The sequence below is a fragment of the Leucoraja erinacea genome, chromosome 26 (assembly GCF_028641065.1).
Source record: "Leucoraja erinacea ecotype New England chromosome 26, Leri_hhj_1, whole genome shotgun sequence".
Taxonomy (NCBI): domain Eukaryota; kingdom Metazoa; phylum Chordata; class Chondrichthyes; order Rajiformes; family Rajidae; genus Leucoraja; species Leucoraja erinaceus.
The window spans coordinates 28,816,572-28,840,954 of record NC_073402.1 but is presented as its reverse complement, the minus strand read 5'-3'; the positions used below and the strand labels follow the sequence as shown (position 1 = coordinate 28,840,954).

Sequence of the window (24,383 nt, the reverse complement as noted above, 5' to 3'; positions counted from 1 at the left end):
TGGTTCGGACTAACTGTTCCAACAATTTTGCACAGTGAACAGGCCAAACTGTAGACATTTGAATGAACATGCCACAGGCGGAGGGAGACCTGTTCAACGTATCAAACCTCCCATCTAAATCTCACATGAGAAAAAAAGGTTCCTAGCTCCCGTTCCCACGCTTTTCTGCGGGGCCCTGGATCTGGAAGATAAACATTGCTTTTTCATCTCTCTAAACTGGTCCCTTGACGCCAAAGACGCTCGATATTCCACCACTGGCTTTTGCACCTCACGTTACCAGGGGGCAGATACACCACCCACTGTTCCTGAACCACCCATGCAGCTGAATGGGGAAGAGCTGAACTGGGCTAGGCAGCAGTCACTGATATTCCTGTAACACTTCTAAACCTCCACACACGAACAGCATCCAGCTCACGTAGAGGATGGTGGGAGAGAAAAAGAAGGGTTTCCAACCAGAGAGGCAGCTTGGAATGGAAGAGTAACAGAGGGGAAGAGAAGCGTGTAGCAATCTCACTTCCATTGGTAGCCGATTCAAACAGGTGGGAGAGCAGTGGGCCATTTTAACCCCCTATTGATGCAGTTTCCTGGAGTTAGGACAACAAACTGTGAAGCTTAGTTAGTATGGTGGCAATACAAACCAGACATTGTCTTACTCAAAAGCACATGCAAACCTCATCCAACGTGGGCAGTTTGTGAACATCGATACACTGAACTGAATGAAATTAGCAGCACCTTCACACTTTGGCCCATTTTGCACATCAACATGACCAGAAGGAATTGAAATAGTCTCAGCAACGTAGAAGAATAAAGGAATCAACAAAATTTATCTCCACAGGTATCGAGTTAAAAATCCATTTATGTTCACACACCAATTCAGGAACAAGACAGGATCTTTTTCAGAAGGGGGACACAAAATGCTGGAGTAACTCAGCTGGACAGGCAGTACCTCTGGAGAGAAGGAATGGGTGATGTTTCGGGTCGAGACACTCGACGGATTTACTAACAGATCCCGAGAATGGACGGGTAGCTCCTTACGCCCAAACTCTCTACACTTCCCCTTCCGAAGGTTTCATGACGCAGAGGTGATAAAAAGGGGACAAATTCCTTGCCTGCCTCAAAGGTTGAATCTAAAAATAGGGCATCTTCGGAGCTGAGTGGACTTGTCCTGAAGTGAGCTGGTTTTATAACCCGACATATTCACAACTTTCACTGAGCCTCCAACTCTTTCCTGGAAAAGCAATTCCAACATTACTGCCCTGCAGGATTATTGCCAGTACACCAGAGTTCCCGTAAAACAAACACTTATTTTTAAAGTGATACAAATGATATCGCATGGGCTGCTGGTGTAAAAGATATTTGTGAGATGAATAGAAAAAAAAACCTTTTATGGAAATGAAACTTTAAATGTATAACGGACAAAGGCAATTTCCAAGAGCACTTGGGATAAGATTTCAGATATGGTGCAACGTTATTCTTACAATATGTATTATTGGGCATCTGTGCTAGTGCGGCATGCACTGCCTCACCTGTACCACATTAGACATTGTACTGCTTTAAATAAAATACAAATTCAAGTCCCAAGGCATTCTTCAACAACTTAAAATATCAGAACGATCGGTCGTGCAGACTCCGCCCGTCAGTTCTCAAGCTAAATGCATCCTTAACCAGAGACAGTTCCCACAATACAAGCAACCTGTGCAAAGCTGCACCACCTGTGGAATGAGAAATTAAAAAAAACTAAATTTAAAAAAAAAACAAAAAAAAAAAACACAATTTTAATTTCTTCAAGTTCAAAGTCCCACATCCTTCTCACATTTCTGATCAGTCCCTTTTGTCCTTTAATGCCCGGAGCCGCTCCAGGAGGGGAGGGTGGGAGTAGTGCCACATGGAATACAACCAGTCTGCCACGGGAAAGCCCAGGTTGTCCTTGTTCAGTTTGATCAGGGCAGAGTACAGGTCCGTGGCTTTTCCCAGTTCCTTTGCAAATGCATCGGCCTGGAACTCGAATCTCCTGCTCAGTACGGTCAGGCTAAAGGAGAGAACCTACGAGAAACAACAAGTCACCAGACGTCAGTGTACAACTTTAATTAGGAAGAACATTTCTTGCCAGTCGCGGATGGCTTGAATGGCATGATTCTCTGCCCCGACATTGTCTCTCCATATCTTCATAACGTCATCTGGCCCCACAAACCCTCAGAGATTTGAGCTTCTGTAATGAATGTGGCTAATGTACAAGAACTTTTACATCACCCTATCATTGTTTAGTGTAGAGATACAGCACAGGAACCAGGCCCTTCGGCCCACCGCGTCATTGTTAACCAGCGATCCCTGTACACTAGCGCGATCCTACACACATTGGGGACAATTTACAATCTTTACTGAAGCCAATTAACCGACAAACCGGTAGGTCTTTGGAGTGTGGGAGGAAACCGGAGATCCCGGAGAAAACCCACGCAGGTCAATGTGATCATGGCTGATCATCCCCAATCAGTACCCCGTTCCTGCCTTCTCCCCATATCCCCTGACTTCGCTATTTTTAAGAGCCCTATCTAGCTCTCTCTAGAAAGCATCCAGAGAACCTGCCTCCACCGCCCACTGAGGCAGAGAATTCCACAGACTCACCACACTCTGTGAGAAAAAGTGTTTCCTCGTCACCGTTCTAAATGGCTTACCACTTATTCTTAAACTGTGGCCCCTGGTTCTGGAACGTACAAACTGTACACACAGCACCCGCAGTCAGGATTGAACCCGGGTTCTCTGGCGCTGCGAGGCAGCAACTCTCACTGCTGCCGCACCGTGCCACCCTGACCGCTAATCCCGGTGAAACAGCGGCTCTACCAGATTCACCACTGTGCCGCACTTTACTCTGACTTATCCTGTGCATTGTGAGCTGGTGCAAGCCAAGTGATGAAGTGAAAATGATTACAGTCAATGAAATGACAGAACACCTCAGCAGAGTCCAATACATACCTCGTTGTAGGGGGAGAAGATGAACTGGAAGATGATCATCAGCCCAATGAGAGTGGGCTGGGTGTCGTAGAAACCAAAGGCAGAAAATAGCTCCTTTCTGTCCATGAGAACAGCAAAGAGGAAAAAGCAAAAGAACGAGTTCACCTGAAATAAAAACATCAGTGTTACACAACGATAAACCGGGAAATTCACCAGCAGGAGGCATTTCCAGGGAGCAAATGCGACCCAAACTATTTTGTTGGAGAAAAGCCAAACACTATTTAGTTGACACCATTTCGGCAACTAACGGGTTCGGAGGGAGACATAGATCACCCATGATTGGAGATTTGATGGGCCGAATGGCCCAATTCTGCTCCTATCACTTTTGACATATGGTAGAACTTAATTTGTATGTTTAGTTCATTCTCGGATCTGTTGTTCCCACAAGTGGATATATAAACATGGCTGGATAATTGGCGATGTTGGACAAGGGACAAATATTAGCCCTGGATATTGAAGATAACACATTTTTGCCCAGTTTGTAGAACAGATTGGACCAGTTTTCTATCCCATTTGAAAGATTGTAACTCTGTACAGCACTTTCACAAGTTGGAGGAGCAGGATTAGGCCATTGGGCCCTTCAAACCTACTCCACTAAATCATTCAATCATGGCTGATCGATCTCTCCCTCTCAATCACATTCTCCTGCCTTCTCCTCATAACATAGAAACATAGAAATTAGGTGCAGGAGTAGGCCATTCGGCCCTTCGAGCCTGCACCGCCATTCAATATGATCATGTCTGATCATCCAACTCATTATCCCGTACCTGCCTTCTCTCCATACCCTCTGATCCCCCTAGCCACAAGGGCCACATCTAACTCCCTCTTAAATATAGCCAATGAACTGGCCTCGACTACCCTCTGCGGCAGAGAGTTCCAGAGATTCACCACTCTCTGTGTGAAAAAAGTTCTTCTCATCTCGGTTTTAAAGGATTTCCCCCTTATCCTTAACCCTTGACACCCGTACTAATCAAGAATCTGACAATCTCTGCGTTAAAAACACCCAATGACTTGGCCTCCACAGCCTTCTGTGGCAATGAGTTCCATAGATTCACCATTGAAGAAATTCCTCCTCATCTCCATTCTACAGGAACGTCCTTTTATTCTGAGGCTGTCGCCTCCGGTTCCAGACTCTCCGACTGGTGGAAACATCCTCTCCTCTACTTGACAAGAGCTTCGGCCTTGCATTTGGTGCTGGGGTGGTATTTGAATCCGTGGTCTTCTGCCTGGGAGATGACCACGACACTGAGAAACAACTAGCAGTGACGCTAGTGATCACTTCCTTCTCAGTTGTTGGGGGGGGGAAGCAAAAAGAAATCCCTTCAGTGGTCAAGATAAATGATCACAATCCAGCTGCTGCCTGGACGCCCACCCACGTTGGCTATGAATGTATCTGCTGGAGTTACCTGGCTAATGACGATGTTTTTCACAGTGTGACCAAGCTTCCAGTGTCCCAGTTCATGGCCCAGCACTGCCAGAACCTCTTGATTACTGCAGCCTTGTCTCTTGTTCTGCAAATAGAGAGAAACCAAATAATTTGAAAGGTAATGTCCCCATGCCAAGCCGAACAAAACAGGCACTAATTAGTCATAGTCTGTCCCATGGTGGAGCTAGGCAAGAACATGGACAGAGACGCAGGTACATAGAAACATAGAAAATAGGTGCAGGAGGAGGCCATTTGGCCCTTCGAGCCTGCACCGCCATTCAACGAGTCTGAAGAAGGGTTTCAGCCCGAAACGTTGCCCATTTCCTTCGCTCCATAGATGCTGCTGCACCCGCTGAGTTTCTCCAGCACTTTTGTCTACCTCCGCCATTCAATATGATCATGGCTGATCATCCAACTCGGTATCGTGTACCTGCCTTCTCTCCATACCCCCTGATCCCTTTAGCCACAAGGGCCACATCTAACTCCATCTTAAATATAGCCAATGAACAGGCCTCAACTGACAGAGAATTCCACAGATTCACCACTCTCCATGTGAAAACATTTTTTCTCATCTCGGTCCGAAAAGACTTCCCCCTTATCCTTAAACTGTGTGACCCCTTGTTCTGAACCTGAAGGTGGCAATTGTCCAGCCCCACTGGAGACTGTCACAGATCAAAGGCTACATTTTTGGAATGGATTGGATTTGTTCTTCTGTTGATGTCAGCCACAAAAGGTGTCCATCTCAAAACCAATGTTAAGCTTATATCAAGTCGGAATGAAATACTGAACTTGATGGCAATTCATTGGACGTGACAACCAAAGTTGAGTTGCTGCAATACATCTTAATTTCCATGTAGTCTTAATTGTAGATTCCACCTGTTAATATTATCCTTGGGTGCTAGGCCACCATGCAAGAGTGATCAATGTTTAGCTCCATTTACAACTCCCCTACCAAAAAATACAAGAGTAACCAGTGGCAGTCACCAGTAGCAGCTGGACATTATCCATGCTTGCCATCTCAAGTCGAACACGAGGCAGCAACTAGGTCAGAAGAGTCACGAGTGTTTAATTGTCACATGTCCCAGATGGCAATTTAAGAATAAGGGGTAAGTCATTAAGAATGGAGACAAGGAAACACTTTTTCCACACAGAGAGTTGTGAGTCTGTGGAATTCTCTGCCTCAGAGGGCGGTGGAGGCCGGTTCTCTGGATACTTTCAAGAGAGAGCTAGATAGGGTTCTTAAAAATAGCGGAGTCAGGGGATATGGGGAGAAGGCAGGAACGGGGTACTGATTGGGGATGATGAGCCGTGATCACATTGAATTGTCGGTGCTGGCTCGAAGGGCTGAATGGCCTCCTCCTGCACCTATTGTCTATTGGGACAATGAAATTCTTACTTGCTGCAGCACAACAGAATATATGAATATGTAAACATGGTACATAACGGGGGAAGAGAAAAAAAGTTCAATAAATAACAAGAATAGTGGAATAACAAATAATAATAAGTCTTTCAGAGCTCAGAGATTATTCGTGGTTGTGTTTAATCAATACTCTAAAACACTGAATGTTCCCAACTGGAGCAGGAAAGAGGAGCAGAGAAGATGCTCTGTGTTGGGGTGAAGGTGCCTCGTTACAAACTCTCTTGCCTTCTCGCTGCCAACAAGACCCCAAGGTCAAGACTTCTCTGAAGGACTGAAAACTGACAATCTTGCCACTGAACTTAATACAGACACAAAATGCTGGAGTAACTCCACAGGTTAGGCAGCATCTCTGGAGAAAATGGATAGGTGACGTTTCGGGTTGGGACCCTTCTTCAGACATCTACTCCATCGCCACAAAACTTGATGTTCAACCCTCTTTTCACTAGCTGTCTAAATGCAAAACAAAAAAACTTTATCTGCTGAACACATTACAAAATCTTAAACCCCCGGTCCCACTGTACGAGTTCATTCCAAGAGTTCTCCCGAGTTTGCCCCTGATTCGAACTCGGAGATTTACGGTAATGGCCGCTCGTCGGTACTCGGGGCTCTCGTGGACATTTTTCACCATGTTGAAAAATCTTCACCAGTCTTCCCGTGCCTACCTGCCGTTAGCGAGTCTTCCCGAGTACCTGCCGTTAGCGTTACGAGCAGCTAAGAGACGTCCCCGAGCTCCGACGTACCCGCTACGTTCATTCTCCGTGCTTACCATGAGCTTGATTTTTTTTAAAACTCGGGAGAGCTCTTGGAATGAACTCGTACCGTGGGACAGGGCAGGACAGTGTGTAGGAAGGAACTGCAGATGCTGGTTGACACCAAAGATAGACACAAACACTTAACTGTCCTGCCATGACCCACTCAAGGTCAACAATATCCTGATTGTACCACCTAGCCTATCTTGCCATCAATCCTTCACTGACAGACTCCACATCCTAGACACCACTTGCTCAGATCAACATAATATGGGTATAGCATCACAAGGACTAAAAGCAAAAGACCATAAGAGATAAGAGTAGAATTAGGCCATCGTCTACTCCGCCATTCAATCATGGCTGATGTATCTCTCCCACCTAACCCCATACTCCTGGGATTCTCCAGGACTGCAGGGTTTCAAGATGACGACTCAAGTCCATTTTGAACCAAAACAAGATGGTTAATAACCTCAATCTTATTCCTGTTGCTCATATCCCAGGAACAACAAAATAAGCAAAGTTTCATTGGAGTTATGAGAAATATAACCGAAGACTTACTTTTGGTCTCTGCTTGGTCTCCGCAGTCTCAATTTCATTGCTATCTCCAGCAGCCGTGTGCGTATCAATGTTCTCATTGCCCGCTGCTTTATTTAATGGGGAATGATCTTCAAGCAGTGTGTCAAACAGAACAATGCGCTTGTTCTTAAAAAACCCATAGAAATACGCATTGCTATGTGACGATCTCTTCGATCCTGTCCAAAAACAATGAACATCGTTGCTGTTTACTACAACGACATTTGCTTTCAATTCAAGTTTCTGGCAGACTTTGCAGTCAAAAAGCCAAGTTGCATTCAACTCATCAACAATTAGTTCGGCAATTTTAATGCAGTGTTCATCAATATCAGCCCACATTGTTATACATCAGCTATAGATCAGCCGAGTTTAAACAACAAACCAGAATTGCTAAGGACAAACTAGAATTGCTAAGGACAAACTGCACCCCCTCCACATACACCTGGATCTCCTGCCATCAGGCAAGAGATATCGAAGCATCAAAGCCCGGACTACAAGACTGCTAAACAGCTTCCTACCACAGGCTGTGAGGCTGCTAAACAGTCACTCTGTACTCACAGTCATTTGATTCTGCGGCTGGCACGGACACTTTAATAACTGGCACTGGCCACTCAAATCAGCGGCCCCGGACATTTTTATGATTGGTTTATTGTATTTTAACATTGTGTTTTTACCTGCTTTTAACTATTTATACTGTTCCATCAGGGACTGGATTGTTTTTTAGTGTTATTATGTGTGAAATGTTTTAAATTTCATGTGCGATGGTCCGCTATTCACTGGGAAACGTCTTTTCATTTTGCACTGTACAACTGTTGCTTGCAAGATGACAATAAAGGTTGATTGATTGATTGATTGATTGATATAGGGGCATCTTGGTTAGGCCAAAGGGCCCGTTTCCATGCTGCACGGCTCTTTGTAACAACACATTGTATCACTCTGTGACAATGTGGAAACAGGCCCTTCGGCCCAACTTGCCCACAACTTGTCCCAGCTACACTGGTCCCACCTGGTCCATATCCCTCCAAACCTGTCCTATCCACGAACCTGTCTGTTTCTTAAACGTTGGGATAGTCCCAGCCACAACTACCTCCATACACCCACCACCCTTTGTGTGAAAAGGTTCCCCCTCAGATTCCTACGGTCTTCAACCAAGCTACTTTCAGTGGCAGCATGAAGCAACTCAAAATATTTCACCTGGGATAAAAGACAACAAGAGCCCGAGAGGTGGATAGATTCCTTACCCTCAACCACGTAAACCTTGGTTAGAGGAAAGCTGATGCTCCTGGCCATTTCTTCAATATTCGTCTTTAACTCTCCTTCAGGGAGTGGAGTAAATTTATCAAACAGCGGTGCAATATAGTCAGCGTAGATGGTCACCAAAACCTGACAGAGATTGGGAGACAAAAGAAAGTAAGTACCACTGCAGCAACTGTGCCCTGCTATGGGCTTTAGTTTAGAGATACGGCGCGGAAACAGGCCCTTCTGCCCACCGAGTCCGCACCGATCCCTGTACATTAACACTATCCTACACACATTAGGGACAATTTTCCATCTATACCAAGCCAATTAACCTACAAACCTGTACGTCTTTGGAGTGTGGGAGGAAACCGAAGATTTCAGAGAAAACCCACGCGGTCACAGGGAGAACGTGCAAACTCCATACAGACAGCACCCGTAGTCGGGATTGATCCCAGGTCTCCGGTCCAGCAAGATCAGTGAGGCAGCAACTGTACCACTGCGTTGCCGTTCTGCACGCTTTGGTTTTGCACCATAATGGTCTGGTTACCAGGCATTACTGAGTGTTAACTTACTGCATTAAAGGCCGGTCCCACCAGCATGCGCCTGCATGCGGCAAGCGCGACCTAACATGGTCGCTTGAGCAGTACGGCCTCGCGGGGCCGGTCCCACTTCGATCGCCGGAGCCGTATGGAGTTGTGCGGAGCTGGTCCCGACATCGCACGGGGCTCCGAAAAACTGACCGTGTTCAAAAATTCCGCGCCTGCCGGCCCGCAGCCACCTCAACACCGTACGCAACGCCTTGACGCCAGTCGGACTTCGCTCGAACTTCACGTCACTCACTCGACCTCCGTGCGTACCGCGTCGAGGCGGCTGCGGGCTTTAGGTCGCGCTTGCCGCATGGAGTCACATGTTCGTGGGACAGGCCCTTTACTTGTTTTTGTAAGTGTGGGCTGTTGCATCAATGGGTCTATACACCCTGTAGGTAGCAAGACTTTCACTGTTCTGTTGCTGGGACGATCGGCAACTAAGCCCATCCGTCTCCTGAATCTGGGCAAATGCTTCACTTTCATGAACTTACATGTAAACTGTGTGACCTGACCAAACCATACAAACAACAACATTCTTTCATAGATTGCCAATATTCTGGGAATGGTCACAAGTCAGTGACAACAAACAGCGCTGTACAAACAGCAATACTGCCAAAGAACAAAAGCCATAGTTTATATGATTTCATTTTAGATTCCACCTCATTCACATACAGATAATAACTACATCACTGCAACATTGGAATAAAAGTTTTCTGACAAAATCTTCAAGAAAACCCCCAAAAAGGAACTAATAGTAGTCATACAGCATGGAAAGAGGCCCTTCGGCCCAAAGAGGACCAGCCACACTAGTCCCACCACTAATGCCGGCATTGTGGCTCGCAGGGAAAAACGTGACTGTCGTTGATGGTCGGTGGTTGCAGAATTGGCTACTTCAGTCAGTCACTGTGGTACAGTGTCTGTCGTCAACATGGCCTGGGATGCGCCGGGATTAATCAACCTTGGGCTGTCTGGAAAACACTGAACCGCCTGCGGATCGGCGAGTGTGTGAGTATGTGAATGTGTGTGTGTGTGTGTGTGCGTGTGTGTGTGTGTGTGTGTGTGTGTGGCTGGGAGTGGGTGTGTGCGTGTGTGTGTGTGTGCGTGTGTCGTGTGTGTGTGCGCTGTGTGTGTGTGTGTGTGTGGGCGCGTGTGTATGTGTGCGCGCGCGTGTGGGTGTGTGCGCGTGTCGCTGTGTGTGTGTGTGTGTGCGCGCGTGTGCGTGTGTGTGCGCGCATGTGTGTGTGTGTGTGTGTGTGTGTGTGCGTGTGTGTGTGTGTGCATGTGTGGCGCTGTGTGTGTGTGCGCATGTGTGCGCTGTGTGTGTGTCTGCTGTGTGTGCACGCTATGTGTGCGTGTGTGTGTGTGTGTGTGCGTCGCTGTGTGTGTTTGTGTGTGGCGCGTGTGTGTGTGTCGTGTGTGTGTTTGTGTGTGGCGCGTGCGTGTGTGTGTGTGTGTGTGTGTGCGTGTGCGTGTGTGCGTGCGCTTGTGTGTGTGTGTGTGCGGCGCGTGTGCGCGTGTGTGTGTTTGTGTGTGGCGTGTGTGTGGCGTGTGTGTGTGTGCGCACGCGTGCGTGTGGCAAATCCCAAACCATGGAACACATCATGAGATGTAGCCAAGTTCCACAATGTAGCGAAGATGACCTGGCCGAACCAAATGCCGCTGCGCTTGCTTGCTCCAACCACTGGAAAGACGTGATATAGAAGGTGGCCGGACACGAGGAAGAAACTCGTCCCACCTGCCAGCTACACTAGTCCCACCTCCCACCTATCCATGTACATGTCCGACTATTACTTAAACTTTGGGATAGTCCCAGCCTCAACAAACTCCTCTGGCAGCTTGTTCCATGCACCCACCACCTATTGTATGAAAATGTTACCCCGCAGATTCCCTTTCAAATAAAATTACATGAAGCTGTAAACTTTGGGAGTGTAAAGCACAAACAACTTTAAACTAGAAAGTGAAGAAAGGCAGAATTTAAAACAAGGAAAGTATAACTGTACTTACCAGAGAAACAATTAATGTGAAAAGCCAAGCATAGATGAAAAAATAATCTCCACCGATTTTAATAATGTACAACAGCAGTGAGGTGACGGGCAGCAAAATGCACTGAGTTACAGCAAATTTCTTCACGGCGTCTTTGAAGAAGAAACCTAAAGTCTGCGGAAATTAAAGGCAGCCTGTTACTACCCAGCCGAGACGCAAAACACAATGTCTACAGCAGCTACAGTAACATTTGCTTGTACACAAATGAATGTATTAACACCTCTCTTCAACAGCATTAGTTCAGTTCAGAGATAGAGCTTGGAAACAGGCCCTTCGGCCCACCGAGTGAGCTCTGACCACCCGTTCTCACCAGAGCTATGTTATCCAACTTTCACATCCACTCCCTACGCAGCAAGGACAATTTACAGAGGGACAATTAACCTACAAACCTGCGTGCCTTTTAGATGTGGGTGGAAAACTCACACAGTCACGGAAGGGACGTGCAAACTCCACACAGACAGAACCCGAGGTCAGGATCGCACCCGGGTCTCTGGCGCTGTATTAATGACAACTCGTTGGGAATGAATGCTTTCAGTGTCTTGGGTCCAAATACAGGAAAACCCTCCCTATGTCCATCCCACACACGGTTTCTCATTCTTTAAATTGCTCTTGGAAATGCTACTTTGCCGAGACATATCCGACTGTTCTACAAGTTGCTTAGATGGCTTAAAGTCAAATTTGCTTGACAACACACCTGTGAAACGAGTAGAGCACATCCACTGTGCAAAAAGCACATTAGTTATTGTGTGAGAAAGAGCTGCAGATGCTGGACAAAATCGGAGGCAACACAAAATGCTGGAGAAACTCCGCGGGTGAGGCGGCATCTGTGGAGAGAAGGAATGGGTCTCGAGACCCGAAACGCCACCTATTCCTTCGCTCCATAGATGCTGCCTCACCCGCTGAGTTTCTCTAGCATTTTTGTCTACCTCTGAGCTATAGGGAGAGGTTGAGGCAGGTTAGGACTCTATTCCTTGGAGCACAGGAGGATGAAGGATGATCTTATAGAGGTGTACAAAATCATGAATAGATCGGGTAAACACACAGAGTCTTTTGCCCAGAGTAGGGGAATCAAGAACCAGAGGACATTGATTTAAGGCGAGCGGGGAAAGGTTTAATAGGAACCCGAGGGAACTCAAAAACTCAAGGTTGTACGGAATGAGCTGCCGGAGGAGGTAGTTGTGGCAGGTACAATTACAACATGTTAGAAACATTTAGACAGGCACTTGAATAGGATTAGAATAGAATAGAATGTCTTTTATTGTCATTCAAACAGACAAGGTTTGAACAAAATTTCATTCCTGCAGTCATGACATTATATTAAAAAAAACCAAGACACACACTTAACACAATTTACACACACATCCATCACAGTGGATCCTCCTCACTGTGATTTAGGGGGATACGGTCGAAATACGGGCAGATGGGACTAGTGCACATGGGACATGTCGGTCGGTGTGGACACACTGGGCCGAAGGCACTGTTCCCACTAAAGATAAGACACAGAATGCTAGAGTAACTCAGTGGGACAGGCAGTGTCCCTGGAGGATAGGAATAGGCGACGTTTCGGGTCAGGGCCCTTCAGACTGAATGGAACCTTTTAGAATGGAGACGAGGAGGAATTCCTTCAGACCGAAGATAGGTTCCAACCCGAAATGGCGCCCGTTCCAAAATGTTACAATTGACAACATAGTTCATAGGTGCCACACTACAATCTAACAACATTCGGAGCAGACTTTAGCGGGAAGCGACCGACCTGTTGGTTGAAACCGTGTTTCTCCTCAATGATGAAGGTGTTGTAGATGCTCCAGGGCAGGCCGGTGATGGCACTGAACAAGGTCGCCAGGAATAAGAACGACAGCGACTGAGTTATCTGTAAACAGCCGAGAACAAGAAGAAAAGTTTTCTATTAAATACAAAACAAACCAGTTGCAATCCTGACCATCCTCAAGGGAGGAAGCATTTCTGACATGAGAATTCCCAGATAGCCCGAGCCACAGAACGCAGGCTTGCAGATCCACAGTTTCACGGAAGCCAGCATCAATCCTCAGGTTCAGGTCCCAAGAGCTGGCCTGAAGGCTTTCTGACAGTCCAGAAAAGGAACCACAGCTTCACGGAGGCTGCAGAATCCACAGGTTCCAGCCCGAGCTGCAACGGGTCAGATTGTCTGACCTGCTCCCACACCGGCCGACATGTCCCATGTCCACATCCTCATCGCTGCTGGGATTCCTGGCCCCTCTCTCATCTCGTCGAAGCCCCTTGCTAAGTCACCCGCGTCTCAGACCCTAAACTAGCTCAGACCCCACAGACCAAACCCAACTCTGTCCCATGGAGCATCTAGAGGCAACGGACAGCAATGCAGCACTGCAAAACAAAAGTAAAACACCAAGGGATGCTATTGGAAAGACCAAGTAATAAAACGCACCAAGTGTATTAGTTAATGGAACGATCTCAACGTTTTATGAACTAAAACAACACATTTACGCAGTTCAAACTGCTTCCTCCTGCACCCCTCTCCCTCACAAGGTGAACATGGTAGAAGCCTCCTGGTGGCGATCCCTGGAAGCTACGACACGATGCACTCGTGACGTGTCGGGCGACAATCCTGTCAACATGTTGGACGGCGACAGAAGCCAACAGCGAGCGACATCGCCTGGTACACGAGTGAAAGAACGAACGAACAAGGTGAATGTGCTGAGTAACTATTGCATGACCAGCTGCATATCTGCGTGGTGCGGCAGCTGTACAGCTGCGGACTGGAAGTTCCTTCAGAGAGTGGTGAGGACAGCGGAAAAAATCATTGGGACTTCTCTTCCTTCCATCATGGACATGGGGTACAAGCGCTGTCTGATTAGAGCTAAGGGCATTGCCAGAGCCCCCACACACCCACAATTTGGACTGTTCATACTGCTTAACTCTGGGAGGAGGTACCGCAGCATGAAGAGCGGGACAACCAGGTTCTGCAACGGCTTCATCCCCCAGGCCATAAGATTACAGAACAATCAACAAAACCGAGGCTAGAACTTTTTAAACATCGACACTTTTTAAAAACTTTTTATATATATTTATTTTACAGAACCATGCACACGAGGCATTTTTATGGACGCACCTAGCACTTTTTACTATTACCTGATTTTGGAGAGTCAAATGCAACAAAATTTTGTTCAAGGTGCACTGTGTCTAGGTGTATATCTGAATGACAATAAAGTTTTCATTCATTTCATTCATTCATTCATTCACATTGTCGCAAATTAATAGAATTCAACATTCATTTTGTGGGGAAGATGGACTCAAAAGGTTGGACTAACTCAGCAGGTCAGGCGGCATCTGTGGACAGAAGGAATAGGTGAGGCTTCAGGTCAAGACTCTTCTTCAGATAGAGAGTCAGGAGAGAGGGGACTGAGAGATATGAAAGAGTATTTGGCACTAGAGGAGGGTGTTGCAGGAGGAGGGAACCGAGGGGGAAAGGACAAATGAAAAGAAAAGTTAAAATTGTAAAACGGTAATTTACATTTTTAAATCTAGCAATCTATACATGGGATAAACTTCTGTCAGATGTTAGTAGATTTGCCTTAAAGCACAAGCTAGTTGTTAAAATTAACATTTACGGCAGTGGTTCCCAACCTTTTTTTGGCCATGCCCCACCTAATCACCTCTAAAATCCTGATGCCCCCCACCCCAATGTGGTGATATATAATTCTTATCATTTAAAAAGTGAACTCCGTTTCAGCTGAAGAAGCTTAAAACGCCAATACCTTGGTTGTAATAACTACACAATAAAGACCCTTTTTACCCCCAAAAAATGATTTACTCAAAATAACATCTGAAACATAAACTACATATGTTTACCTGATGGAAAATCCAAAAAAATAAAAATCGAAAATTTGGGCCCAGACCCAGACCTCAGTTGCCCCCCTTAAAAATCAAATTGCCCCACGTTGGGAACCACTGATTTACGGCTTCAACTTTCTGTTATGGGAATTAATCCTGTATTGTCTTTCCACTGACTGGTTAGCAGGCAACACAAGTTTTCCCAACGTACCTCAGAGCACGTGACAACAAACTAAACTCAAACTCATGTTAACAGGAGGTTCTTATAAAATGCTTTTAAAATTGACTTGCCGGTTCTTACAAATTATAAAAGGGAGACCAAAAACAGAGTCCCAACCATGGACTGTTTACCCTCCTACCATCCGGGAGGCGCTACAGGTCTCTCGTTGCCAAACCAGCAGGTCGAGGAACAGCTTCTTTCCGGCGGTTGTCACTCTACTCAACAACGTACCTCGGTGACTGCCAATCACCACCCCCACCCCCCCCGGACACTTATTATTATTTATTCAAATCGTTTGCTATGTCGCTCTTCAAGGGAGATGCTAAATGCATTTCGTTGTCTCTGTACTGTACACTGACAATGACAATTAAATTGAATCTGAATCTGAATCTGAGATACTGCTTGTACAAAGCAAACACAAGCAGGGGCTAGGTCTGTCAGTAGGTTCTGTAGAGTCACAACTCACCGTGCCCTAATCCCTTGAATTTAATTTGAATGCATGTATTGTCGATGTCTTTACTTTCCAGTAAGTTCCAGCCCATTAATGCAGCCGCTCAAGTAGTTGCCATAATGCACAACACACAAAGAGAGACAGACAGAGAGAGAAAACACCTGTATAACGACAGCACTACTGAGGGTTTATTGAATAAAGCCCCGTATAGAGACAGCCCGGGCTCAGGCTTTGCACCTGCTGATGTCTCATCGCCTCATAAACCCATGGATTAAAACATAACATTGTTCCAACCATATTCTACCATCACATTCTCCGTACTTGACACACCTGCTTTCAAAAGCCACTGCTAAAAGATCGCAATGGAGATTAAACTGGGCATTCAAAGCTTGCCGAGTAGGAGAGGGGGAAAGTGAGCGACACTGCTTGAAACAAAGTTGAGTTCAGTTTATTGTCACGTGTACTGAGGTCCAGTGAAAAGCTTTTGTTGCGTGCTAACCAGTCAGCGGAAAGACAATACATGATTACAATCGAGCCACTCACGTGACAAGGGAATAACATTTAGTGCAAGGTAAAGCCAATAGATTCTAACCAAAGGTAGACAAAAATGCTGGGGAAACTCAACGGGTGAGGCAGCATCTATGGAGCGAAGGAAATAGGCAACGTTTCGGGACGAAACCCCTTGGGTTTCGGCCCGAAACGTTACCTATTTCCCACCTGAAGGGTTTCGGCCCGAAACGTTGTCTATTTCCTTCGCTCCATAGATGCAGCTGCACCCGCCGAGTTTCTCCAGCATTTTTGTCTACCTTCGATTTTCCAGCATCTGCAGTTCCTTCTTAAACACAGAGTCCAATCAAAGATAGTCAGAGGGTCTCCAAATTAGCTGGATAGCAGTTCAAGGCTGCTCTTTAGTTGTGGTCGATGGTTTAGTTGGGAAGAATCTGGAGGTGTGCGTTTTCACACTTCTCTTCCTTTTGTCCCAAGGGAAAGGGGAGAAGAGGGAGTGGCCAGGATGCGACTCGTCCTTGATTGTGCCAAGTTTTTGATACAGACCCGTTTAACTAATTACCAATTCCATTCAGGGTCTTGAAGCTAGACCGTAAAATTGACCAAAGTGTTATTATCACCAAAATAGTCCAATCCATCATTCAAATCCCAATTCAATCCATACGACATAAATTAGGCACAAAATGCGTGTGTGAATTTAATTTCCCTCAGCTGGATTCATCAGGAAATGGATCTGCCAAGGAACACTCACCTCGTACTCTGATCCCAGCCCAAAACGTCCAGTGAGATTTCCAGACACGTTCCAGAGAAAGGGAATTCCTCCCAACAACAGAATAAGCTGCAAAGACAGCAAATAAATTAAAACCTTCCTTTTAAAATCTTTTTATTCGTTTTTTTCAAAAACAAAAATATAATGATAAAGATAACAATGATATTGATACATAGGATCAGGATTACATTAATAACAAGTATAACCTAAATACGAGTCCAGTGTCAAAATACACTGAGTATCGACCGCCCGGCCTCTATGTAAATATAGTTTGTTTAAAAGAGAACTTGTATATATAAAAACAAAAAGAGAGGAAGAGAGAGGAAGAGAGAGGAAGAGAGAGGAAGAGAGAGGAAGAGAGAGGAAGAGAGAGGAAGAGAGAGGAAGAGAGAGGAAGAGAGAGGAAGAGAGAGGAAGAGAGAGGAGAGAGAGAGGAAGAGAGAGGAAGAGAGAGGAAGAGAGAGGAAGAGAGAGGAAAGAGAGAAAGAAAGAGGTAAAGAGAGAGAAAAAGAGAAAGGGTTTCGGCCCGAAACGTTGCCTATTTCCTTCGCTCCATAGATGCTGCTGCACCCGCTGAGTTTCTCCAGCACTTTTGTCTACCTTCGATTTTCCATCATCTGCAGTTCCTTCTTAAACAAGACATCATGAGGCGAATAGATAGAGGGAACGCAGAGTATTTCCCCCACCCCCAGAGTAGGGGATTCAAGAACTAGATGGCATAGGCTTAAGGGGAGAGGGGAAAGAATTACGAGTAACTCGAGGGGCAAGTTTTTTTCCCCCCCAAACAGCGGGTATATGGAGCGATCTATAGAATGAGGTGGTAGTTGAGGCAGGTACTATCACAAGTTTCAAATGCCATTTAGGCAGGTTTCCTTCTTGTCGAGTCCACACACACACACACAAGATTAGAAGATGTTCAGCCAGAGCTGGACGCATGTCTCGGCATCTGCACACAATGGTGTCTGTCTTGTGCTTCATGTGCATGGTGGTGGGAAGATTAGTGAAAACAGGGCCGCGTATGTGAACACTCTTTCCTCGACCCCATTTAGGCCGGTACATAGATAGGAAAGGTTGCTCCCCATGTTGGGGAAGTCCAGGACAAGGGGTCACAGCTTAAGGATAAGGGGGAAATCCTTTAAAACCGAGATGAGAAGAACTTTTTTCACACAGAGAGTGGTGAATCTCTGGAACTCTCTGCCACAGAGGGTAGTCGAGGCCAGTTCATTGGCTATATTTAAGAGGGAGTTAGATGTGGCCCTTGTGGCTAAGGGGATCAGAGGGTTATGGAGAGAAGGCAGGTACGGGATACTGAGTTGGATGATCAGCCAAGATCATATTGAATGGCGGTGCAGGCTCGAAGGGCCGAATGGCCTACTTCTGCACCTAATTTCTATGTTTCTATATGGGCCAGTCTTGGCTGGTTTCTTGGTCCTCCAAAATATTCCAACTGGAATTTAAACTGGAGGTGGTGAAGGGAGGGCTTAAGCCAGAAAGGGTTATTAGGAAGAAAGAGCTACTTTAAATTTAGTTGCATCTGGTTGGGTAACTATAGTTGGGTGGAGATTATTCCATGCTTTAATTGTGCGGGGGAAGAACAAATTGCTGTACACATCTGTCTTTGTAGCTGGGATCACAAATTGGATCGATTGCCCTTGCCTGCTCCTAATTGGTTTGGGTTTGGTGTAGGTCTTGTAGTCTATGTCGAGCTGACCATTTAACATTTTGTAAAACGGTGAGCTTCACGTCTGTCTTGGAGAGGGTTCCCACCCCAGAGAATTCAGAAGTTTGGTGACACTCGCTTCTCTCCTCATAGGTGTTAGTAACAAATCGAGCTGCCTGACTTTGGACACGTTCGATGGAAGAAATGTTTTTATTTGTGTGTGGGTCCCATGCTGCAACTGCGTAGTCCCAATGAGGTCTAACGAGGGTCTAGCTTCTCCTTGACAGAAGTTGAACAATGATGAAAGTCACAGGCAGGTGGGACTAGTGTAGATGGGGAATGTTGGTCAGCATGGGCAAGTCAGGCTGAAGGGCCTGCCTGGTGTCCGTGCTGCATGAGTCTATGATCACTACTCACCGTTCCCTCAGCTTCAGAGTAAAGGCCGGACCAGAATCCAAAGGTACTTTTATCCAGCTGGTAGAGACGAGACTTCTCAAATGTTTCAGAGTCCATGATCATGCCCAGCTCCTCGGGGACCAGTGTCGTGTTTCTGTAGGTCTTGCGCTAAATGATAGGAATACAAACATCTTTACAAGAAGTACTCTATCCCTACTACAATCCTAATCCTCCCCATCCCCAGTAACTTGCGATGATGTGGAGATCCCACGAGACACAAGGTAGACACAAAATGCTGAGGTAACTCAGCGGGACAGGCAGCATCTCTGGAGGGAAGGAATGGGCGACGTTTTGGGTCGAGACCCTTCTTCAGACTGGTACCTATAAGGCACAGGAGCCGAATTAGGCCATTTGGCTCATCAAGTCTGCTCCACCATTTGATCATGGTTGATCTATTTTACTAACTCAACCCCATTCACCTGCCTTCTCCCCTAGTGATCTCTGCTTTAAAAATATCCATTGACTTGGGCTCCACAGCCATCTGCGGCAACGAATTGCACAGTTTCACCAGCCTCTGGTTAAAGAATTTCTTGCTCATCTCCATTCTAAAGGCATGTCCTTTTATTCCAAGGCTGTGCCCTCTGGTCCCAGACTCACCCACCAGTAAAAACATTCTCAACTATTCACTTTTTAAGAGGGGGACAATTTTATGCAAAGAGATTACATTTTTTGACACAAACTGAACAAAATGACCCAATCGACTTGTTAAAACATTATCAGATTTTAATTGTGGAACGTTCTGCAGTTCCTCAAAACCTCACATCAACCGACTGGAATTTCGCTCGTCAAATCCATACTCATTCACAAAATCCTGGGGAATGCGTCAAATCTCATACCCTCATTAGGGTCACAAAGGGGGGTGGGGGGGAGGTGGGGACAAGCAAAGCTGTGAACAAAGAGACAAGATCAGTCATGATGTTAATCGGACGGTGTCCAAAACAAAACCATAAGGAAAAGGAGGAAATCCTCTGGCCCTCAAGGTCCACTCCATCAGTCATCAAGATCTTCTATTGGTCTGAAGAAGAGCCTCGACCCGAAACGTCGCCAATTCCTTCTCTCCATAGATGCTGCCTCACCCGCTGAGTTTCCCCAGCATTTTGTGTCTACCTTTGATTTTACCAGCATCTGCAGTTCTTTCTTAAACATCTTCTATTTCAGTCGGTAGGATCTCGATTCAAAACATCACCCATCCCTTCTCTCCAGAGATGCTGCCTGTCCCGCTGAGTTACTCCAGCATTTTGTGTCCATCTTCAATTTAAACCAGCATCTGCAGTTCATTCCTACACATCTTTTATTTCAACAGCATCTTCCTGTATTGTCCACCGTAAGATGTAGGTGTAGAAATAGGCCATTCGATCCATCGAGACTACTCCATCCTCGATCATGGCTAATCCTTCTTTCCCTCTCAACCCCATTCTCCTGCCTTCTCCCCATAACCTTCGATGCCCATTACTAATAATCTAACAATCTCCACCTTAAAACTATCCATTGACTTGGCCTCCACAGCCGTCTGTGTCAAGGAATTCCACAGATTCACCACCATCTGGCAAAAGAAATTCCTCCTCCTTAGATCTCTTAATTATTACCTAGAATCATTATTGTGATCAATGAACAGAATAATTAATTTTATCCATCATTCATATCCAGAAATCCATTTTGGATGGATTCAAATAATGAGTCACTACAGCTCACTGGATTAGAGAATTCTAGATTCACCATCCCCTGCACAAAGGAGTTTCCCCACTGCTCAAACCTAAACATCATGCAACTCCTTCTTCCAAGATGGAGCCCTGGTTTTAGACTTCTCACGTACTATAACAACATTTAAAAATACAATTTGCACAGATACATGGATAGGAAAAGGTTTAGCAGGATATGGGCCAAACTGGACTGTTTGCCCTCCCCCCTTCAGGGAGGCGGTACAGGAGCCTCAGGTCTCGTACCAGTAGGATGAGGAACAGCTTCTACAATAATACCATCACATAGCTGAACTCGGAGTCCCGCCGATGGACTTCTCCAGTCTCTCCGTCCACATTGTTCGATTATTGTTTGATTATTCTGTATTTTTATTTTTATTTCTATATTGCACTATACTACGGACTGACGCTAAACTGCATTTCATTGTACCCATACTCGTATTTGTGCAATGACATTAAAGTTGAATTAAATTGAATTGAATTGGAGCAGGTGGGACTAGCTTAGATGGGGCAGCTTGGATGAGTTGGGTCTAAAGGCCTGTTTCCTTGCTGTATGACGCATCCTTTATCTCGAGTTATTTGAAGTGTCATATATTCATAAATTTGAGGAACAGAATTAAGTAATTCAGCCCAGCAGGTCTTCTCGGGCAGATCTATCGTAATAATATGCAATATAGTTAATTCATTCTTGCAAACCGTTCGTGTTTATTTTACAACACAGCCACAGTCCATGCTGCATGACTATAATTTTACAATAAAAGATAATTCTCAAATTGCATTAGATATAAACATACGGGTAGACACAAAATGCTGGAGTAACTCAGCGGGTCAGGCAGCAAAAGTGCACACATTGGGTGATGCAACCTATCTCCTTTTTGTTACAATCTGTTACAATCTGTCCGTTACATTGTTTCCAGCTGCTCGATACATTGTTGCATTGAGGGGATTTTTTTTTTAACATCAGAGGAAGTTGCAACAGTCGCCTGGCCTCACGGTGCAAGGTGGGGAATCTCCCACTGAAGTTGCCCCAGCTACACTCCCTTCCCCTCCTTTCCTTTCCCTACCCCTATCCCCATGCCCTCCCCTCACACCCCCTATCCCATCTTCCCCATCCTCCCTTCAACCCCCCTCACTTAATCCCCCTCTCCCTATCTCCACCCTTCCCCACTTTATCCCCTTCCCTATCTATCCTTACCCCCTCCACCTCTCTCCCTCCCCATCTTCCCCTTCCCCTCCACTACCCTTCCTCTTACACCTCTCCCCCTTCCCTTCCCTCCCCTTACACCTCGCTCCCCACTACCCATCTCCTACCTTGTATTTGTCCTCTCTCCCTCCTTCTTCCCCAAGCTATCTCCCCCTCCCCTTACATTGTTTCCAGCTGCCCCTAACATCAGAGGAAGTTGCAACCTGGCCTCCTCTCTTCCCTGAAGTTGCCCCAGCTTCCTCCCCTCTACCCCTTATGCCCTCTCTCCCCCTCCCCCTCCCCTTCTCCTTACCCTCTCCCTCTCCTCCTCTCATCCCCCTCTCCCCTTCCCCTTACCCCCTCCTCTCCCCTTCTTCCCACTCTCCCCTTCCCTTCCCCCTCCCCTCCCCCCAGCCACTCTTCCCTTCCTCCCCTCCCCCTGCCGCTTGGCCAGGTGGGCCTCCCACATGTACACGGCCCATGAGAAGACGAGGACCGAGTAGAAGATCTGGTTCTCGGTGTTTAACTCCGCCACGGCCTGGATCATGATGGTGGTTCCGTCGCTTCCGCCCCTCAACCCGCGGGAAAAACAACTACTGGACGTTTAAACGGTTCTTTATGATGACTCGGCCCTTGTCTGTGAGCCGCGGAGACGATGCTGTCTCTGTCTCTGTCTCTGTCTCTGTCTCTGTCTCTGTCTCTATCTCTCCCTCCCTCTCTCCTTCTCCCTCTCTCCCCGGGGCTGAAACTCTCGACTTTACTCTCTATTTCAGTGACAATTCTCTGCCCCCTCCAGCTCCGTGTGCTCCTCACTCAGCGGTCCGACCCGGCCTGGCCTGGCCCACCTCGATGCCGGCTCGGCTCGGCTGTGCCGCACTTTAATCAGTCCGGCCCGGGCAGGAAGCTGCAGCGTCACGGTCTTCCGTTCCCTTTCAATGGAGATGTAGAATACAAGAGACATTTATTTGTCACAATGGACACAAATTGCTGGGGTGACTCAGCAGGACGGGCAGCATCTCTGGGGGAGGAGGGGGGGGTCGAGACCCTTCTTAGGGAAAAGGGAAACGAGAGATATAGACGATGATGTGAAGAGATAAAGGACAATGAATGAAATATATGCAAAAAAAGTGACGATGATGATGATAGCTGTTTGTAAGTTAATTGGCCAAGTATTCACATACAAGGAATTTGCCTTGGTGCTCCGCCCACAAGGTGGGTGAAAACGAGAAGCTGGTGCGACTTGGGTGGAGGAGCGATTGAGAGAGAGAGAGAGGGAATGCCAGGGCTACTTGAAGTGAGAGAAATCAATATTCGTACCACTGGGCAGGGTCATCTTAACGCATGAGCACGCTGGGCAGTTGCCCGGGTCCCCATGCTAATCTATGTATGTTGTGATTTGCTGTCAATAAATAAATACTATACTATACTAAACTATAAATATTTGTTATTGGAAAATGCATATTTAGAAGCTCCGCAGACCGCGGCTTCAGGATGTCGTAGTCCACGGGCCAGCGGTCAGAGCACTTCTTCTAGCGGCCCCCGGCAAGGGATCGCCCGGCTCCACGATAGAAAGTCCACACTGCGCCCGCTGCTGAAGCTCTGGACCCGACTCCGGGAAAGGCCGCACCAATCCAAGCTGTTAGGCCGCGAGGGAGGGAGAAATGTAACTCGGTAGAAAAGTCGTATTTCACCGAGGTAAGTGACTAAAAAAATGTTTCCCCCAATTCCCAAATCCCATCCACCCCCCCCCCCCCCCCCCCCCCCCCCCCACCCCACAACACACTTTTAGACATACTAAAAACAAAAGTGGAAAGGACGAACAGCTGCTGGCGAGACTGCCGGCTCATTGGTGCCACTCGTTGTTCAAACGTTTGTGTTGCTTAATCTTTGCTGTACAAGCATGTTTTTTAATGTTTAAACACTGATATTGCTGGTAGTACCAATAAGTATACCTTTAATTTTATCGACCATTTACATTTTTATTCCTGGGAGTGGTTCCGTTGTTGGTGCATATACGCCAATCAAACACTCTCGAGACTCTTTTGACATTCTTGACATTTACTCCCTCAAGCTGCCTCAGCAAGGCCAGCAGTATAAACAAGGACCAATCTCACCCTGGTCTCTCCCTCTTCTCCCCTCTCCTATCAGGCAAGAGGCAGTGAAGTGCGAAAACGCACACCTCCACATTCAGGGACAGTTTCTTCCCAGCTGTTATCCGGCGACTGAACCATCCACTCACCAGCTAGAGAATGGTCCTGACCTCCCATCAACTTCTTAGGAGACCTTCAGATTCAGATTCAGATTCAGATTCAATTTTAATTGTCATTGTCAGTGTACAGTACAGAGACAACGAAATGCATTTAGCATCTCCCTGGAAGAGCGACATAGCAAATGATTTGACTAAATAATAATAATAAGTGTGGGGGGGGGGGGGGGGGGGAGTGGTGATTGGCAGTCACCGAGGTACGTTGTTGAGTAGAGTGACAGCCGCCGGGAAGAAGCTGTTCCTCGACCTGCTGGTTCGGCAACGGAGAGACCTGTAGCGCCTCCCGGATGGTAGGAGGTT

General features: G+C 46.5%; 1 protein-coding gene across 1 annotated transcript; it reads right to left on the bottom strand.

Annotated features, from left to right (window-relative positions):
* Positions 1–840: 840 nt before the first annotated feature.
* On the bottom strand, positions 841–22,813 carry zmpste24 (zinc metallopeptidase, STE24 homolog). Its single transcript, XM_055656587.1, has 11 exons — positions 22,259–22,813; positions 18,899–19,047; positions 16,804–16,890; positions 12,800–12,916; positions 11,008–11,160; positions 8,419–8,560; positions 7,163–7,356; positions 4,416–4,520; positions 2,971–3,114; positions 1,814–2,043; positions 841–1,712 (listed from the first exon to the last, which is right to left on the bottom strand). Exons 1-10 carry the CDS (start codon positions 22,362–22,364, stop codon positions 1,822–1,824), a joined length of 1,419 nt encoding a protein of 472 aa, XP_055512562.1. The 5' UTR covers positions 22,365–22,813; the 3' UTR covers positions 841–1,712; positions 1,814–1,821.
* Between the last annotated feature and the right edge of the window lie 1,570 nt (positions 22,814–24,383).

Excerpts from the sequence above, each read along its gene's own strand:
- zmpste24 (XM_055656587.1), bottom strand. The coding sequence starts at position 22,364 with ATGATCCAGGCCGTGGCGGAGTTAAACACCGAGAACCAGATCTTCTAC. Across the intron at positions 19,048-22,258 it reads GGCCCACCTGGCCAAGCGGC|AGCGCAAGACCTACAGAAAC; the intron begins AGGGGGAGGGGA and ends TTCCTATCATTT. Across the intron at positions 7,357-8,418 it reads CAAGGTTTACGTGGTTGAGG|GATCGAAGAGATCGTCACAT; the intron begins GTAAGGAATCTA and ends GTTTTTGGACAG.